The sequence below is a fragment of the Mastomys coucha genome, unplaced genomic scaffold (assembly GCF_008632895.1).
Source record: "Mastomys coucha isolate ucsf_1 unplaced genomic scaffold, UCSF_Mcou_1 pScaffold15, whole genome shotgun sequence".
NCBI classification, from domain to species: domain Eukaryota; kingdom Metazoa; phylum Chordata; class Mammalia; order Rodentia; family Muridae; genus Mastomys; species Mastomys coucha.
The window spans coordinates 108294093-108314505 of record NW_022196897.1 but is presented as its reverse complement, the minus strand read 5'-3'; the positions used below and the strand labels follow the sequence as shown (position 1 = coordinate 108314505).

At 37.2% G+C, this 20413-nt stretch overlaps 1 protein-coding gene across 2 annotated transcripts in view; it reads left to right on the top strand.

Moving 5' to 3' along the window:
- The window catches only part of Slc30a4 (solute carrier family 30 member 4), a 22201-nt gene extending 3393 nt beyond the window's left edge, over positions 1–18808 (top strand). The window contains exons 2-7 of one of the 2 annotated variants that reach the window (XM_031371707.1): positions 7162–7308; positions 14095–14248; positions 15624–15828; positions 16461–16566; positions 17388–17522; positions 18168–18808. In XM_031371707.1, coding sequence (XP_031227567.1) covers positions 7162–7308; positions 14095–14248; positions 15624–15828; positions 16461–16566; positions 17388–17522; positions 18168–18322 — 902 coding nt within the window. In that variant the 3' untranslated portion in view covers positions 18323–18808. Of the gene's footprint in view, positions 1–7161; positions 7309–13996; positions 14032–14094; positions 14249–15623; positions 15829–16460; positions 16567–17387; positions 17523–18167 lie in introns of those variants that run through there. The other variant, XM_031371708.1, reaches the window with a different exon arrangement.
- The last annotated feature ends 1605 nt before the right edge of the window (positions 18809–20413 follow it).

Below are 20413 nucleotides of genomic sequence, written 5' to 3'. Positions count from 1 at the left end.
GCTGGGACCTCTGGTAGTACTATGTCCAGTTTCCAGAGGAACTGCCAAACTGATTTCCAGAGTGGTTGGACCAGCTGGCAATACCACCAGCAATGAAGGAGTGTTCTTTCTCCATAACCTCGCCAGCATCTGCTGTCACCTGAGTTTTTTATCCTAGAAATTCTGACTGGTATGAGGTAGAATCTCAGGGTTGTCTTGATTTGCATTTCCCTGATGACTAATTGGGCATTTTTAAAATTCTTCAGTATTTTACACTTGCTTATAATGAATTTTAATCATTTTACAGACCCCCTCTCTCACACCCCTGCTCCCTTTCACACTGGAACCCTTCTTCCCAACAAAGCTCCCACTTTCCTGTCTTCTTGGGTATGTGACCCACTCACTGACTTTAATTGGGGCAATTTGTGTGAGCATTGGGGGAAATTAGTTATGAAGCATGGGAAACTTACCAGTGAGTACGCCACTGAAGAAAGTTACACCCTTCTCCCCAGAAACCATTGTCTATCAGTAGTCCCTCAGGGAGAGGTGCAGCCCTATAAATCTTCTCTCTTCCTGGTTGAAATGTTGGCAGGGCAAACCTGTTGCATGTCTTGATCAGGTAACCCTGATGGCACCGAGTCCACAGGTGCAGCAGCTGTGTCATATGCAGAAGATGTCTTTGTGTGGCAGATCTACCCATCCTCCAGCTCTGAACTTTCTTCAGGCCCCTCTTCCACATATTCCCTGAGCCCCAGAGAAGGTGGTATAGAGGTTCTATTTAGGGAATTCTTTGGTTGGAGAATTATAAATGTGTAATATAAAATGCAAAGATGGTAAGCCACAGTCAGAAGATGATCTCAGGACTTCAGCAGACTAAGATCCAGGGACTTCTCAAACTCAACACAATAAAAATACTCATCATTCAGACTTTTTGAAGTTGATATTGAGTATTTGAAGTTAGTCATATTAATCATAATTTTCTCCCTTGAAATTAATTTAGATGGAATTTCATTTAAGTAAAACTTAATATTCAATTATCCTCACTTCTCATTTCCAGAGGCTCTTACTCAGTAAGAGTAACATTTTTCAAATTTTCAAGAGTAAGTAAACATTTTTCAAAAACCACAATAGGTGTTTCCTTTCCAATACTGATTTAATATCCAAATATATAAATCTTTCATTAAATAATACAGAAATGATAAGAACTGTAGTGCTCAGAATGTTGCCTAGAATTAGACTGGATCTAGTACACTGCTTATTAAAGTGTATCTAAGAACTTAGAAGAAATCATCTTAAGTAGGAAGTATGGACCAATAAAAAATAAAATCATATAGAAATTTCAGAGAGGAGACTTGATTTTGGATCTTAGTTTACCTCTGACTCACTCCTGACACTGAACAGCGTCTGTCCTTTCCTCCCTTCCTCCCTCAGCGGGTCTTTCAGTACCTACATGGTAATTTGTATGCAGTGTCCTGCAAGGTCTAAATATCTAACGGAGAACAAAACTTATTATCTGAAGTTCTTTAGCTAATATAGAAGACAAACATTACATGAATAACAAAGTGATTACATTTTAAATTCAGATATTCTTAAGCTCTGTGAAGAAAAGAATAGACAAACTAACCAGTGGGATATCGTTTTTACATGGAATAAGAGCATTTAAAAGCAGCAGAAAGGATATTAGGAATCATCCAAGCAAAGAAAACAGCACAACAAAGGTCCCAAAACTTTGAGTTCTTTTAAGAAACTGAAAGAAGACCAGTGTGACAGGAGTGTGATTGGCATAAAGGAAGGAGGCAGGTGGACCAGATAAACAAGTCCTGAGAGACAACATTGAATGAGTGCAGTTTTTGTTCTAATTCAGTGGAAGCTGGTGAAGGGCTCTAAGTAGAGTGACTTCTTAAAAGATCATCATGGATGTTTTGTGAAGAAAGGAATGAGAGTACAAGAATGGGAGCAGAGTTGGAAAGCTCCTGGCTAGAATCAAACCAGAGAAAATACAGGAAAGTGTCCTGAGAGTATGAACAGAACTGTCACATTTGGACATGGGGTTGAGGAGAGACTAGGTCAGGGATGAGCCTGAGTTTCTCTCTAACCAGATCAATACATGGGGAGAGATCATTTTGAAGAGGAAAGAGAATGCAGAGCAAGATTGGGGTATGGACTCAAAGGCTATTTTAAACATGTTTAGTTGCATGCTTATGAAGACTAGTCAAGTGGAAATGTCTGGTGGGCTAGTAAATATGAGCCTGTGCTTTAGAAGATATGCCAGTAGGTGATGCCCCCAAATTAGGCAAAAATGACCTGAAAACCCACATCTTGAGGAACTTCAACTTTAGGAAGTCAAAAAGAGGCAAACAGGTGTTCCAAAATCCAAGGCAATAAACTACATCAGTCCCCCATTACATGTCACTTTCTACAGTTTTAGTAGATTACAACAGCAATATCCAAAGTTATTAAATGGAAAATTCAAGAACTAAACAAGTCATGTTTAAATTGTTCACTGCTGTAGGTATTATAATGGAATCTCAGAGTCCTGCCCCATCCTGCCCAGGATATGAATCATCTCTTTGTGTAATGTGTTCACATGTAACTTTTATTATAGTGTATTGTTATAGCCATTCCATTTTATTATTAGTTATTATGTTACTTTCTTGCTGTGCCTAACAAATAATCTAAACTTTATCTTAGGTTTGAACATGTATAATATATATATATGTATATATATTACATATATTATATATACATCATTGTGTATATATATGCATATAATACATATATAACTATAAACATATATTCACAATATTACATGTTATATAAATATATACATATATGTATAATATCTATATATGCATATATCATATATATAACATATGCACATTATTTGGTAGTATCTAAGATTCTAGGTATCTAGTGAGGATCTTGGAATACATGCTTTAGAATAGGGTGAAGAGGACTACTATATTTCACATTGGAAATAAGAGAACTTTTTAGATGAAAACTAAGGTATACTTTGGACTTGTTAACAAAAAAGCCATATTTTATATGTTTTCATTGGAACTAAAAACATATAAAGATATACAAACTGACTTTTAGTTAAAGAACTGGTGTATTTAATTTTGCCCTATCTCAAAGTATCTCTTAAACTGCATTAAAGGGATTCATTTGACTTGCTGGGGGAGGGGATAAGTCCACACAGATGGGGAAAACTAAAGAGAAGAAAAATAGCAAAAATCTTGGAAACTAGAAAAGAAACAGAGTAACTGGCTTACTATACTCAAAAAAAGCCAGCACCTCAGCTGAAACCAACTCAGGCCACACCACAATAGTGTCCTTAGTTTCTGCTGTGCATCACAGCCATTAGAGAACCCAAAGTCCCAACCTCAGAAGGTCTAATAATGGAAGCTTGGGATAAGCCAGAGCATGTATTCATGTATGTATTTTAAGACAGTCTTGCTACTGTGTAACCCTGGCTGGCCTGGAACTCAGTATGTAAGCCAAGCAGGCCTCATCCTCAATGAAATGCATCTGCCTCTACCTCCTAGTGCTGCTATTAAAGGCATGCTCCACCATGCCTGGCCAGCATTTGCATTTTTATTAGAACCCAGGGGATGCTAATGCTTCCCCCTCAGGACCCACACATAAGAGCACTATAGAACATCCTAAGCAGGCAGACTCAGCTGTGCCAGGTGCCTGTGGAATTATGTATGTACCCAAAAGGCTAAAATAAGGAAAGCTAGTAAAAACCCCATTTTAAAAATCAGTTATAATCATATATTTAGTATCCTCAGAGGTAAGATCACACATCTAGAAAACATGTTGTACAATGAAGGATCAAGGACCTCCACATAAACCAGATACACTGAAACTAATAGAAAAGAAAGTGGGGAAGAGCCTGGAGCACATAAGCACAGGTGAAAATTTCCTGAACAGAACACCAATAGCTCATGCTCTAAGATCAAGAATTCACAAATGGTACCTCATAAAATTATAAAGCTTCTGAAAGGCAAAGGATACTATTAATAGGACAAAATGGCAACCTACAGATTGGGAAAAGATCTTTATCAATCCTATATCCGATAGAGGGTTAATATACAATATATACAAAGAACTCAAGAAGTTAGACTCCAGAGAATCAAATAACCCTATTAAAAAAATTAGGTTACAAGCTAAACAAAGAATTCTCAACTGAGGAATACCGAATGACTGAGAAACACCTAAAAAAATGTTCAACAGCCTTAGTCATCAGGGAAATGCAAATTAAAACAACCCTGAGATTCCACCTCATACCAGTCAGAATGGCTAAGATCAAAAACTCAGATGACAGTAGATGCTGGCGAGGTTGTGGAGAAAGAACACTCCTTCATTGCTGGTGGAATTGCAAACTGGTATAACCACTCTGGAAATCGGTTTGGGGGTTCCTCTGGAAATTGGACATAGTACTACCAGAGGACCCAGCTATACCACTCCCGGGCATATACCCAGAAGTTGCTCCAACATGCTCCACTATGTTCATAGCAGCCTTATTTATAATAGCCAGAAACTGGAAATAACCCAGATGTCCCTCAACAGAGGAATGGATACAGAAAATGTGATATATCTATACAACAGAGTACTACTTAGCTATTAAAAACAATGAATTTATGAAATTCTTGGAGAAATTGATGGATCTGGAGAATATCATCCTGAGTGAGGTAACCCAATCACAAAAGAACACACATGGCATGCGCTCTCTGATAAGTGGATATTAGCCCAGAAGCTCAGAATACCCAAAATACAATCCACAAACCACAAGAAACTCAAGAAGAAGGAAGACCAAAGTGTGGATACTTCATTCCATCTTAAAAGGGGGAACAAAATACCCATGGAAGGAGTCGCAGAGACAAACTATGGAACAGAGACTGAAAGAAGGACAATCCAGAGACTGTTCCACCTGTGAATCCTTTCCATATTCAATCATCAAACCCAGACACTATTGTGGATGCCAGCAAGTGCTGGCTGACAGAAGCCTGATATAGCTGTCTCCTGAGAGGCTCTGGCAGTGCCTGACTAATACAGAAGTAGAGACTCACAACCATCCATTGGACTGAGCATAGGGTCCCCAATCAAGGAGCTAGAGAAAGGATCCAAGATGCTGAAGGGTTTGCAGCCCCTTAGGACAAACAACAATATGAACTAACTAGTACCCTCAGAGCTCCAGGGACTAAACCACCAACCAAAGAGTATACATGGTGGGACTCATGGCTCCAGCAGCATATGTATAGCAGAGAATGGCCTAGTCAATCATTAGTGGGAGGAGAGGCCCTTAGTCCTGTGAAGGTTCTATGCCCCGGTGTAGGGGAATGCCAGGGCCAGGAAGTGGGAGAGGGTGGGTTGGTGAGCTGGGGGAGGGGGAGGAAATAGAGTTAGTTTTTTGTTTTTGTTTTTGATATTTTTTCGGAGGGGTAACCAGGAGAGGAGATATCATTTGAAATGTAAATAAAGAAAATATCTAATAAAAAAAAAAAAGAACATCTTGTTCTACAAAAGAAATTCAGGGTAAAGGAAAAAAAAATGAAAACCTGTTGAACAATAAAAACTTAAAAGGAACTTGAAAACAAGAAAACAAAAACTCATAGAAAAGTTAGAAAATAAGGAACAGTCATGCTAATGCATGCCTTATATCAGTGTTTGGGAGGCAGAGGCAGGAAGATCTCTGAGTTCAAGGCCACCTTGATCTCCATAGTGAGTTCCAGGCCAGCCAGGGCTACATAGTGAGACCCTGTCTCAACCAATCAATCAATTAATCAATAATCAATCAATAATATAATATGAATTAAAATACTCTCCCAGAATAGAATAAAATTACTAATAGGAGAAAAAAGAAAATGTATGTGTGTGTTCATGTACATACATACATACAACACTTGTGTGGTTGTCTCCCACTTGTACATGAGGATATATTTCAAGATCCTTAGTAGGTTCCTAAAATCACATATTGTGCCAGACCCTAATATATATTGTCTTATGTTGCCATAACTGACTATCACAGACTAGGTAATTTATAAAGCAGAAAAAGTTTATTCACCTTGTGTTTCTGAAGACTGGAAAATTCAAGATCAAGAGGCTGCACTGTTGAGGTCCTTTTCATTTGTCTCAAAGCAGTACTGAGGGTCACATGATAAGGAAGATGTTCCTCATTCAGATCTCTTTTCCCTCTAAAGCCATAGTCTTATCAAAATGAGGCTCTGCCCTTAGAGTCTCACATAACATTACCACCCAGCCATTGGTTTAAAGTCCCAACCTCTTAATACCTCATAATGAAGATGAAACATCAACATGAGCTGTGGTGGACACATTTAAAGTCTAACACACACATACACACACACATCATACTTATTCCTATGCCATCAATTACACCATATTTTCCTTTTGTTCCTCTTTTAAGAGATTATTATCTATATAACTATAGGCTAAGCTAATTTTTACTCTTTAGATTGTGCTAGTATGAACTTTATAGAATTCTTCTATGTCATTTCATGTTCAACCCTTCCTGAATAACGAAGCATACCTTTTTTTGCTTTGTTGTGGTATTTAGATACATTAGCTATTAACTCACTTTATTCATAGAATTAATGTTGAGCAAAAGTTCCCATCCTTTTATTTTTACTGCCAATTTAATGGTTAACTTTATGAAGTTATTAACACTTTGAAGACCTTGTTAATAGAAATGGGGTTTTTAACCAGAAATTTGAGCAGTGGGCCTTCCATACGTACAGATTCCATATCCACAGGTGCTACATCTATGTTTCAGCTAGAAAATATTTGAAAAATATGTCTGTATAGAATGTATACAGACTTGTTTTCTTGTAGTATTTCTCTACAGTGTATTAGATAATATCAGTAACCTAGAAATAGTATAAACTATGTATAGGCATATATGTGCAGGCTGTATACAAATACACCATATTATATAAGATATTTGAACATGAACAGATTTTGATACCCAGAGGGGTTTCTGGAACAGTCCTCATGTAGGTTGAAGGATATGACAGATATACTATTTTGCATGAAACTTTAGAATACTTTGATTTAGTTGTATCAGGACAGAAATTTAGTTCACAGTTATGTTTTGCAGGATGTTACACACTTTGAGTTTGATGGCTTCCTTTTTTTAGTTATTCTTCCTCTCCTTTCTCCCAGGTGGATACATGGCAAATAGCTTAGCAATTATGACAGATGCACTTCATATGCTAACTGACCTTAGTGCCATCATACTCACTCTTCTTGCTTTGTGGCTGTCCTCAAAGTCACCAACCAGAAGATTCACCTTTGGATTTCATCGCCTAGGTAGGTAACTAAGTTTATTTTGGCTTATGATATTTTAATGTAAAGCCATAATGAACTATGACCCTGATTAACTGAAATATTTAAGGTGATAATGGGTTTGAACAAAACAAAGGAAAATAAATGAGACTTATCCAGAAAGCTATCTTCTGTGGAACATCCTGCTAGGCCTCCCTAAAGAGTTTTTACAGAATTATGACTATGACATTATAAAGAGGCTTGCTTCCAGTTTACTGAACTGAGCAAAACTAATTGAGTGACTCACTAATAAGCATTTGCTGCTTTTTTTTTTAACTTTAAAATTTTCAACTGAAGCCCATATTAAATATTTTCATCATATGTTCAACATATGCTATATAACTGACTTTGCACTGTTTCAATGTTAATCAGCAAATATATCCATAATATTTCATTTAGAAGGGTTCAAAAATCTATATTATTACCTACATAGCTTTGATTCTTACTGTTGCTGTGGTTTTAAACTTACTCTAAAAATACATAAAATTACTATTTGAACTATTACACGACAGGCTATATCCATAGATATTTGCATAGAACCTCCAAATTAAGAAATTTATGGTTTGAAAAGTTCAGCACTTAATAGTGCACATTAAAGAGTTGAGATAAAAATAACATTCTTTGGCTTTTCTGAATAAAATCTGAACACTTGCTATTGCCTTGAGAATCTACTAAGAAAGCATAAAATAGGGCTAGAGTTATTAGAAATTGGCACTTTATCAATGAACCAAATCAAACACTATGTCTAGTAGTAAATATCAGCATGGTTAAACGCAGTTGTCATATTCAGTTGTAATAGATGTTTTCTGTCTGTTCTTAGAGATAACGTTTTCTGGGGCTGGAGAGATGTCTCAAGAGCACATACTACTTTTTTTTTATTTTATTTTTAAATAACAATATTCTTAGATTTTTATATTTAACTTACTTTATTTTGTGTTTGTAGGCATTTTGCCTGCATGTATGTCTGTGCACCACTTACATGCCTGGTACCCAGGGAGGCCAGAGAGGGCATCAGATCTCTGGAACTGGAGTTACAGACAGTTATAGGCCTCTGTGTGCGTACTGGAAATTGAACCTGGCTCCCTTGGAAGGGGCAACCTTTTCTCTTTATTCCTGTGCCATCACTTCAGCCCTATCCCTATCTGTATGGCTCTTACAGAAGAAGTTAGTTCCCAGCACCCTCAAGGGCAGCTAACAGCTGCTTGTAACTTCAGCACCAAGGTGAACAGCTGCCTCTGGTCTTAGCAGTCATCTTCACTCACATGCATACACACACACACACAATTAGGGTTTATTGATTATAGCCTTTTAATTGATGTTTTCATATACCTGTGAAAGACAGCAAAGAAACCAATAGCTTGATTCAAATCCTGGCTGTCTCACTTCCTAACAGTCTGACTTTATGCAAGCTCTGTAACATCTTCATGCTTCCATTTCTGTTTGTAAAGGATGCTATAATAGTGTCTCGCACTTAAAGTTATTAAGGGCAGTAAGTGAATTACTATTTGGAAAGCATTCAGAACAGCACCCAGCACTTTAATAGGACTCTTCATTCTTTATTTAATCTACTTCTTCAATCATTCTCTGAAAAAAGTTAGAATGAACTCAAGGCTTCTTAGTAGCATGTATATATGCATACAGAAAGGCCAGTATAAATTCTTTGGAATATCCAATCTTGAAGTTTGGCTAATTTTTATCATTATTTAATAGTCTACATCTACATTCTGTGCTACAATAGAATTTGTACTTCTTAGAAGAAAGGAAATGCTGAGGGCCAATGGGAGTGAAGAGGAGAGCTCGTCACCCTCTTCTCTCAGGGATATCACCACAGTCTCTTCAGTCACTGCAGGGATTTTCCCCCTCATTTATAGCTGTGGATGGTGTGAAATCATTCTGGTTTTTCTTTATTTATAGTATACTACAACAGTAGCAGGTTTATGTGGAGAGAAAGAGAGGACTAAACTATGTGTTGTATTTAAGTGTCTGTATTTATTTGATTATGGGCATGTTACTGAGAGCTAATAAAACAGGACTTAATGAAAACACAATGAAAAGGATCCCACAAATCTTCAGGAGGAAAAAGATTCTCTTCTACAGGAATATGTCATTCTGAAGACAGCAGCTCCCATCCTGTGTTGTCCTTTCTGCCTTTCTCTGTACAGATTATCTTAATAATTGGCTTTGTTTATGTGAAATTTCTTCCAGATCTTCAGGGACTATACTGATATAAAGACTAGTCTAAGCAGCACTAATAAATGGTTAGATAGAAAGCAGTGTTTATGATGTGATCATTTAAATCCTCAGCCTGTGTTAATGGTAAGATGATAGCACAGGTACTGCTCATGTTTGCTGAGCAGAAGTCATGGTCAGAGCCAGCTAGATGTGTCTTGTCTTGGACAACATTTGGCTTCAGCTAATTCTGTATAGTGTGTTGCTTTATCCACTGATACTAGAGAAACAGAAAGCATTTCCTTCATACAAGCATCAAAAATAATAATAATAGCAGTCTCTCTGGGCCGGTATCCTGAGCAGACCTTGGGCACAAGCTCTGCAGCCAGTCCCACAACACCCTGGGAAGCTCCACTCCCAGGCGCTCTGACTCTCTCAGGATCAGAGATGAGGAGGACAAAACATCTGTCCCAACACCAAGAGTAACTGGGACCAGCGGGACCAGGCACACAGGAACTCCTCCAGCAGAGTAGCTTGGGTTCCTTCTTGTCTCTCTGGACTGGTGTCCTAAGCAGACCTTGGGCCCAGGCTCCACAGCCAGTCCCACAACACCCAGAGGAAGCTGCTGCACTCCCAGGTGCTCTAACAAGACCAGGGTCACAGGATCTAGAATCACAGGATCACAAAGACAGCTTGACTCTGAGGAGTTCTGACACAACCAGGATCACAGGAAGGACAGGCTCCAGTCAGATTTAGCAAGGGCAGGTAGCAGTAGAGAAAACCAGATGGCGGGCTGGGGGGTAGAGGGGACAAGCATAAGAAAATAAACAACACAAACCAAGGTTACTTGGCATCATCAGAACCCAATTCTCCCACCATAGCAAGTCTTGGACACACCATCACACCAGAAAAGCAAGATTCAGATCATTCACTTCTCATGATGATGATACAGGACTTTAAGAAAGACATAAATAGCACCCTCAAAGAAATACAGAGGAATACAGGTAAAGAACTAGAAGCTCTTAAAGAGAAAACACAAAAATCCCTTAAAGAGCTACAGGAAAACACAAACAGGTGAAGGAAATGAGCAAAACCATCCAGAATCTAAAAATGGAAATAGAAACAATGAAGAAATCAGAAAGAGAGACAACCTTGGAGATACAAAACCTAGGAAAGAAATCAGGAGTCACAGATGCAAGCATCACCATCAGAATGCAAGAGATAAACGAGAGAATCTCAGGGGCAGAAGACACCATAGAAAACATTGATACAACAGTAAAAGAAAATGCAAAACGCAAAAAGCTCCTAACCCAAAACATCCAGGAAATCCAGGATGCAATGAGAAGACCAAACCTACGGATAATAGATATAGAAGAGAGTGAAGACTCCCAATGTAATGGGCCAGTAAATATCTTCAACAAAATTTTAGAAGAAAACCTCCCTAACCTAAAGAAAGAGATGCTCATGAACATACAAGAAGCTTACAAAACTCCAAATAGACTGGACCAGAAAAGAAATTCCTCCTGTCACATAATAGTCAAAACACCAAATGCACTAAACAAAGAAAGAATTTTAAAAGCAGTAAGGGAAAATGGTCAAGTAACATATAAAGGCAGGCCTATCAGAGTTGCGCCAGACTTCTCACCAGAGACTATGAAAACTAGAAAATCCTGGGCAGATGTCATACAGACCCTACAAGAATACAAATGCCAGCCCAGACTACTATACCCAGCAAAACTCTCAATTACCATAGATGGAGAAAACAAGATATTGCATGACAAAACAAAATGTACACAATATCTTTCCACAAATCCAGGCCTACAAAGGATAATAGATAGAAAATATCACCATAAGGAGCAGCCAGGCGGTGGTGGCGCACGCCTTTAATCCCAGCACTTGGGAGGCAGAGGCAGGTGGATTTCTAAGTTCAAGGCCAGCCTGGTCTACAGAGTGAGTTCCAGGACAGCCAGGGCTATACAGAGAAACCCTGTCTCAAGAAACAAAAAAAAGAAAAAGAAAAAAGAAAAAAAAATTGTTGATTGTCATCCAGTGGTCTCTCTAATTTGGTAATTGGAGAAATAGGTCCAACATTGTACAATCTATATACACTGTCAGCTTGTTTGTTTGTGACGGTGTCTTACTGTGTACAACATAAGGGTCTTGAAATCTTGCTTCTCCTATCTCAGCCTCTCTATTAGTAGTATTGTTTATTTCATGTTTTTACACTATACTATGGTTTTCAGAACAGCTTATATATTTCAGAAGTATTTATATACCCAAGGGAGACATAGACAATTAACTTGGGAGGTGGCTTGCAGGAAAGAGAACAACAAAGAGTGAGACTGAATGCTTTGCTTGACATTTGTAACTCTTGTATCAAATTTGAAGAAGAGGACTTTATAAGTTACTCTTTCTCTGAGATGAATGCTTTTCCAAATTATCACAGCTAGTGAACCAGATTCTTACCCTCACCTAATGTCTGTGCCACCCTCCAAGCATAACCATTGTTCATTGAAACAGTTGGTGAATGACTTTATGGATAAACCATCTTAATACACACACCATTTCTTAAATGAATGTAACCTGTTCTCTGTGGGCTGAGAATAAAGTCACTCACTCAAGTCAAATAGTTTTGACCATAGCAGGAAGTCTGTATCCATAAATCGTGCCTACAATTCATTCCTTGGAGCAGCAGAACTGTCAACTCTCAGCTTAGCTATGAGGAGGTAAAATTCTTTGGTGATGTGAGGGTCATTGAAATACAGCCTTATTACAATGAAACCCAATGTCTAAAAATTGTTCTTATTTTGGGCTTGTACCACAGTAAGAGCCAAGATTTTAAAGTCTACTAAATACAAAACAAAGAACAAACAAAAAGACTTTACGTATTTAGGTTCATTTAAGAAAATACTAGTAGTGATGTATTATTTTGAAATATACAGTTAATATGTTTGGAGTTATTTAAAATTTATATTGAGAAAAACGTATGTATTTTCAGTATTGCTATAGACAAGCATCTACATAAAACTGTTAAATTGATTATTGTTTTATATCAAGCTTTTATAATACTCATTTTTATTATTATAATATTTTATAAATTTTAAGGAATATGACAAAAAATATATTGTAGGTATTGAAGGGGGTCTCTGGGAGGAGGTGGGGTACAAAAGGGAAACAAGAATGTGATTTAATTCTATTTACTTAAAATATGTTTTTAAATGTTAACACATTCAGATAAATTGAAATTATGTAACTTTTCTCATCATAATACAATAAAAGTTAAAAAAACAAAAAACAAAATAATAATAATAATAATAATAATAATGATAATGATAACCACCTTTCTACCTAGTTGTGATTCATTTTAACAGCTTCCTCCTACCTATATCAAAAGCTGTGCCTTTTATTATTCACATCTTACTGCAAATTTGATCACATCACATAAACTTTTACTGGAAAAGAATGGAGTTCTAGAACTTGCTAGAAATGGGAGTTTAAGTTAAGGCATAAGAAAGGCATGACTGAAGTGGTTAACCCTGGATCCCATAAGTCAGCGTGACCATAGTTAGCCCTTTAGTGTGGTGTAGGGAGTGATGAGAAAGCAGGAGTAGGAGAAGCAATTTGGAATAAAAAGGAGGAAACTCAAAGGCAGACTCTATACCATGGGCTGCTGAAAAATCACAATAACATCAGGTTGAGTGCACTTGGGGTCTCTGGCTGAGATAAATACAAGCACTAATTTGGAAGGCCTAGGTAAATCCAACACACCCCACTATTGTTTTCTTCCTAGCTTCTATTGGAAGAAGGCAGGAAAGAGTGGGAAAGAAAGTGGAAGAGATGATATCTCTGTGTTCATCTTATTTTTATAGATCTCTGAAATATGCCTTAGATATTTGCTTAGTTTTTTCTGACAATGGAAAGACAGATGCCATGTAACTTTAGTGGAATATACTCGTTATTGACATCAGTATTGATAGCATTAGCAAAGCAAATACTTACACCAGACCAGTAACTTACGCAGCACCCACACAGAGATGTGCTTCTGTTTTGAATGCTCTACATTGTTGAGACAAATAGTTATTCACTGACTCAATGAGTACCCATTAGTCACTAGTGAATGAGCGAATGAGGGTGTGGAGACATAGTGACTCTTGTGCTCACATAGGCACAAATATAATCATAAATTATAGTAAATGCTATAAAGAGAAAGAAAAAGACACTATGTCAGAAATAAAGAATCCAGTATATTCTACTTTGGCATTTTCATGCATTTTAAATGTATAATAACTTTGATATTTTATAGTGCAACAAACTTTGATAATCTTGTATATTTTATGTTTTATACCATTTAAATTTTCTTTCTGTATCAGTTTTACCTTGTGAATAAAGATATGCATAGAGAAAGGATGGGGATGAATTAGTTAAGGATCTAAATCATTCAAGCTGATAAATACTTTAAGAAAAATGTTGTATGACAAAAATAACAGTGCTTTTTTCTCCGTAGAGGAAAGAAAATGTAAGTAAAAGCCTGAACAATGTTTAGTTGGTATGAAGTGTGACAGCTGTACTGAAGATGCCTGCATTTTCCATCTTCCCTTGTAGAGGTTCTGTCGGCCATGATCAGTGTAATGCTGGTGTATGTACTTATGGGATTCCTCTTATATGAGGCTGTGCAGAGAACGATCCATATGAACTATGAAATAAATGGCGATGTCATGCTCATCACTGCAGCTGTTGGAGTTGCAGTTAATGTAATGTAAGCACAATATTTTTCACATACTATGAGCCAAAAGATTATTGTGCGTGCATGTATTCAGTCTATGGAATATTTTCATATTTAAAAATAGAGTAAGTCAGTTTTACTTAGAAGTATAATAAAATGGAGAGTTATAAACTTACTAGTTTGCCCACATGTCTCAGAGTTTAACACTAAGTGATTTAAGTAGAACCAAGTATGTTATTTAGTATTTAATACTTTTATGTTAGCTATATTTTAAGGGGGTTGTATTTATTTTATTTGGGGGGGCACATACAAGCTATTGTGCACACATGGAAGTCAGAGGACAATGTATAGGAGTCATTTCTCTTCTTTGACCATGTGGGTTCCAGGAATCAATTTCACATTGTCAGACTTAGCAATAAACACCTTTACCTGCTGAAACATCTCACCAGTCTGTTAGCTAGTTTTTAAAATCATTTTTTCCTCCTCAAAACTACTGAGCTATATTTCACCCTTAATCATTTAGTGCAAAAGTTAGCAGACTTTGTATAAAGAACAGATGGATTGAAGTGGAGCTTAGAAGTAGAGCACTGCCTAGCATGCATGAGGCCCTAGGTTGACCACTGCACTTCCAATTCAACCAAAAGGCTAGTTAATAAGTATTGCAGGCTTTGAGAGCTACACAGTTTCATTCGAAGTGAGAGAACACTGATATTAAGAACAAAAACAGCCATATTCACTGTGTGAACAAATATGTATGCCTGTATTCTAATAAAACTATCTTAAAAACTAGCCAAATATGGTCTCGTGGCCTTAGTTTATAAATGACTATCTAATGGCTTCTATTCAAATATAGAATAAAAATCAGAAGTTTCTACAATTGCCTTCTTAAATAAAACCCATGTAGTCCTCCTGCTTCTCTCTCTTAGCACTCCCTGCTCTCCTTATCTTAGCCACAGTGTCGTACTTTTTACGAAAATGTGCATGGAGCACATTTTCATTTCAGGCCTTTGCCTGCTGCTCTGCCTAGAATATACAGCCACCATCTGCTCTTGACTTCTGCAAGTCTCTGCTCAAATGAAGTCGGAGAAAGCTCTTCTGTGCCCACCCCACCCACCTACCCGCTCACCTAGCCCTCATCTTCCATACTTCCACAGCGTTGTATACAAAGCGTATACAAAGCTGTTTCCAAGGCATTTCACACTAACTGGCTGTGTCTCAGTGTGTATTTGCTTGCACCTCTGATATCCAGAAAGTAAGCTCCGTAAAGCTAAAACGATACTTGCTGTGTAACAGGTGCTTAAATCCTTATTAAATGACTGTTCTGCATTGCTCCATTACTGTCTGAATAGTAATAAATGTTTTATCAGTAGTTTTAGAGAAATAATATGTTTTCTTTCATTTCTAACAGAATGGGGTTTCTGTTGAACCAGTCCGGTCACCACCATTCTCACACTCATTCCCACTCCCTGCCTTCAAATTCCCCAAGCATGGTATCTAGTGGACACAACCATGGGCAGGACAGCTTGGCAGTGAGAGCTGCATTTGTACACGCCCTGGGGGATTTGGTACAAAGTGTTGGTGTGCTTATAGCTGCATACATCATACGATTCAAGGTAAAATTGTGCACTTCCTATTTCAAATTATTTAATTTGAGTATTTAAAAACCTAATTGTCTCTTATCAATGTACTGGACACTAATGCCTTTCTATTAATTTTTCACTGGTATAGGGTTAATTGGTGTAGTTACTTATTATCAGTAAGCACAATGGTATCACCTTGCCAGCTGATTTACCTGTAGTTAGCTTTAATAGCCCCTTCACTGTAAAACTCGGTGTTATGTTAACCCTTGTCACTGAACCATTAGATGATGACTGTGCATTGAGGTTCTCATCTTTGCAGCAAGTCTAAATTTTAATTCAGTTCTCTTCAATATGAGTATTATAGTCCAGGTGACTGATACAATTCTTTCCAGCTTCAATAGCTTATGCTTCTGAGTGAAAGACTCAGAGAAGCCACAGAAGAGAATAGATACAATGATTACACTTCTAGAAAAGACACACAAAGAAAGTTATTTGAACAATCTTAAGAGTAAAGATGTTTCTCAATTACAGTATCCAAGTTTTAAAAGTATTTTCCAATCCTTATAAAGAAAGAGAAAGAGCAGGGACCTGTGTCTTGCTCCACTTTATAGTGTGTTAATTTCTGTCTCTGTTTAGTGACACACTTTTCATCTATTGCCTTCTAGCCAGAATATAAGATTGCTGATCCCATCTGTACATATATATTTTCATTACTTGTGGCTTTCACAACGTTTCGCATCATATGGGACACAGTAGTGATAATCCTGGAAGGTAAGCACTTACTAAGACCCCACAGTGAGTTTATCCCTCCCAGTAGATTGAGTCAGAGAGTGCTCTGGACAGGAGCCATGTCTTGCATTTCACTGATACTCTCTTGTGCATAGCAAACAAGAAATAGTACAGTCACACACTTAACCCTTTCAGCAGGTAAAGCAGACAATCAGGTGAGCTAGGATATTTACAGACAAGAAAATGTTTGACAGCCAGTGTCATTCCAGCTAGGAAAAGTGTGCAGCTTTTGATTCTTGGCACAATTTTAACTTGTGGTTTATTTGATTCCTTCATCTCATTTAATTTGTGTCTTTGTAATACTTTTGGCATCCTTGTCTTCCTGAGAGCATGAAGACAAAAATTCTCAGTGGTAGCTTATTATTATCAAATGTTTCTAATCTGGGCATAACTCCACAGGCCTGTAATCCCAGCACTTAGGACTTGGAAGAAAGTAGCTCTCTATGAGTTCAAGGTCAACCTGATTTACATAGTGAGGTTCAGGCTAGCCTAGGCTACATAGTGAAACCTGGTGGAGGAGGAGAATAATTCTTTTCTATCCTACCTTATTAAGATTAAGCTAAGTGTTCTAACTTGATTGCTACTCCACTTTAGTGAGAATTGACATTTTAAAAGTATGTATTGATCTCTTGTATATTTCCTATATTTTTTGTAAGAATATCTGTAATTTATCTTAAAGTGTAAACATACCTTAATGAATCCACTGGAACTGAATTTGACAAAACCATTTGTTTTCTTTAAATGTAACTTAAAACTTTTCCTACCAAAGTAAACTTACAAAAAGTATATTTCCAAACTAATAGGTGTACCAAGCCATTTGAATGTAGATTATATCAAAGAGTCATTGATGAAAATAGAAGATGTATATTCTGTGGAAGATTTGAATATCTGGTCTCTCACTTCTGGAAAATCCACTGCCATAGTTCACATGCAGCTAAGTATGTTGTTCATGGGGTTCATGGGGACAGGCTTCCGTCCTATGAGTCAGCATCTGGGCTTATTTGTATGAGGATTTTAAAAGACGTAAGGGAGGGAGGAGGATGTTCAAAAGGTGAATTGTAGGTGAAAGGGTGACAAGGGCTGGGAAGGCAGTTCAGGGCCAAGCAATGGTACTGCCATGCATGAGGCCCTGTGTTTAACTCCCAGAACTCCACGTAAATAAAGTAAAACATTTACTTTTTAAAGAGAAGATATTACAAATTGATACCTGCCTGCATTTTAAAGACATTACATACATTTGCTATGTCATCTTTTATATAATAAAAGTCAAAGTCTTATTTAAGTCATTTCAGAGATTGGCTCTTTAAAATCAAAGTAGCATATGCACTTAGTTCTTAAGGAGGATAAGTCTGTAAGCACGAGGCTTGTGATTGTTTGTGATGTTCTCTCTACTGAGCATGGACTGGAAAGACTGAGATCATGAGAAGCTGTTCTGGGCTTGGAAACTGCCTTCTGCAGTAGAAGGGCTTAGGAGGCGTCAGACGAGCACATGCTTGTAGGATGCTGTTGTTTCTTCTCTTTCTCTCATTTACTAATGTATGGCAGTGCACAATAAATAATTTGATATTTTCTTGATATTGCAGTTCCTGGAAGTTCATCTAAATGGGAAGAAGTACAGTCCAAAGCTAAGCATTTATTACTGAACACGTTTGGCATGTACAAATGCACTATTCAGCTCCAGAGTTACAGACAAGAAGTGATCAGAACTTGTGCAAATTGTCAGAGTTCCAGTACCTGATTGTATGTCCTCGGGATCTACAACCTTGTTTATCCTGCAGTACAGACTTGAGAGCAATAAATACAAACCTAATGGAGCCCCTGACAGCTGTGTCCATGTCAAGCACCAGTCTCCCCAAGACAGACTCCGCTCTGACTGATATTTGCATGATTTTCAGACAAAGAAGTTCCAAAGTACTGTTTACAGAATGAGCTGTAATGCTGCAGATACCTCATTAGAAGACAATCCAAGACCAGACTTCATTAATTTGACAGAGTACGCAACATGTACAGGAAGACTCAGAAGTCAGTATTTGCATCTAAAAACTACTTTTTTCAGCCTTTTATATGAAGTCAGTGCTAGCAAACTCAGTGTTGAACTATTTGGGATTTTTGTCTCTGTGTAATCTTGGCATCCAGTTTCTGGAATTGTGTTCTTTTTTTATAAAAATTAGCCCTCAGCAGATTTCAGAAAGTAATTATACCCAGAAAATGGAATAAGCATGTATTCCTAAGTGTTTCAGAACTTTTTTATTTCACAAATAACTTGTAAGCAAATTTTCTAGGTAGTACTGGGTTTTGAATCTCGATATTTTTGATTACTTGTAATCTTGTCAGAAATATTCACATAATGTGGCCACTGTCCTTAAGTTATTTAAGAAAACTTTAATATAATTATGAATGGCAGAAATTAGATTTAACCTCAAATTACCTTACCATATGATGATCTAAAACAGAGAAGCAAGCGGTGGACTGTAGAGTTTTGGATTCTATCTTCTGGAAAATCACTTCTGTGCTTTATGTAGAATTGTCTTAGGACAGTAAGAGTCAACAAAGTTTCAACAGTTATCCACTGTCCTTTTTAGAACTGCCAACATTTGTTACTAACAGTTTGCTTACACCTTGTTCTTATGTGTACACCTTTCCGAGTATCTATAGAAGGCTAAGGCTGAGGTTATTAATGCCTACCATGTGAAGTACCTTCATTACTTCAGAGAAAATTTGTTATGATATAGGCTAGGGGTTCTCCATGGATTTCAGAAACCCCCAAAGTACAATCTTGAAGCTTTACAGAAATGTCATAGGTCTCGTTTTGTTTTGTTTAACCATATATATGCACAGAAGAACTGAAATAAGGATGGACACTAAAGCTTTGTCTTGGGAAGCAACATAAATATTTCCAAGCTCAAGGGAAGGCAATTGGCAGCGGTTTGTGTTAGAGACAGTCATGCTTCATTCCAACAGTTGCTTTGAGATGAGCTCATTTCAACCTAGACACTTTGTATGGCTCTTGTCTCCTCAGAGAGTCAGAGTGGAGTAACACTGTCCCAAGCAGGTTGTGAATAGAAATCCAAATGGTGTGTAAATGAAGAAGAGGAAGTTGAGACTTTCCTTGTGTGTAAAAGTAAAATAAGAAAACCTGGGTTTACCCAAAAAGTTGTTGGGAATTGATAGGATCAAAACACAGCTGACACAGTTTCTCCATAAAACTCAATGAGTATTTGTCGAATTCAAAGTTTACTTTGAAAAAATTTACTTTGTTGAATTTTTATTGTGAGTCTATTTAAAATTATAAATATTTAAACTTCAAATTTTCTTAGAATATAAACTAAATAAAACAGTGATTAGCATATGAATAGATAACAGGCATTTAAGTGGCTGCCTGGGCATTTGTGGCCTTTAAATATCTAGGGGAAAAGGAAAAATGTGCATTTTATACTTAACATTTTCACACATCGGTTGAGCTCATTTCTTGTAAGCATTCCTTTAGTATAATGTGAGCATATCTGGATTTTCATGTTGACTTAGTCCTTAAGATATTTGGTAAGACAGCCTAAAAATCCATTTGAATATTGAAAAGGCTGTTTTCATTAAAAAACAAACAAACAAACAAACAGAAACCCTGACAACTCCTGTAAGTCTTAACTATCATATGCACGTAAAGTGGGTGTACCTGTAGTCTCTGCACTTTACTTTGGCAGCAGGAGCTAGACTTTGTGCTTCACTGGGTCCACAAGATGGAGATTTCTACTCTTTTAACTTGTCAGAACCCATAGAGGAAAGACATTAAGTCAGCAGTTGCATCAGGGACTATACAGCTGTAAGGTTTGAC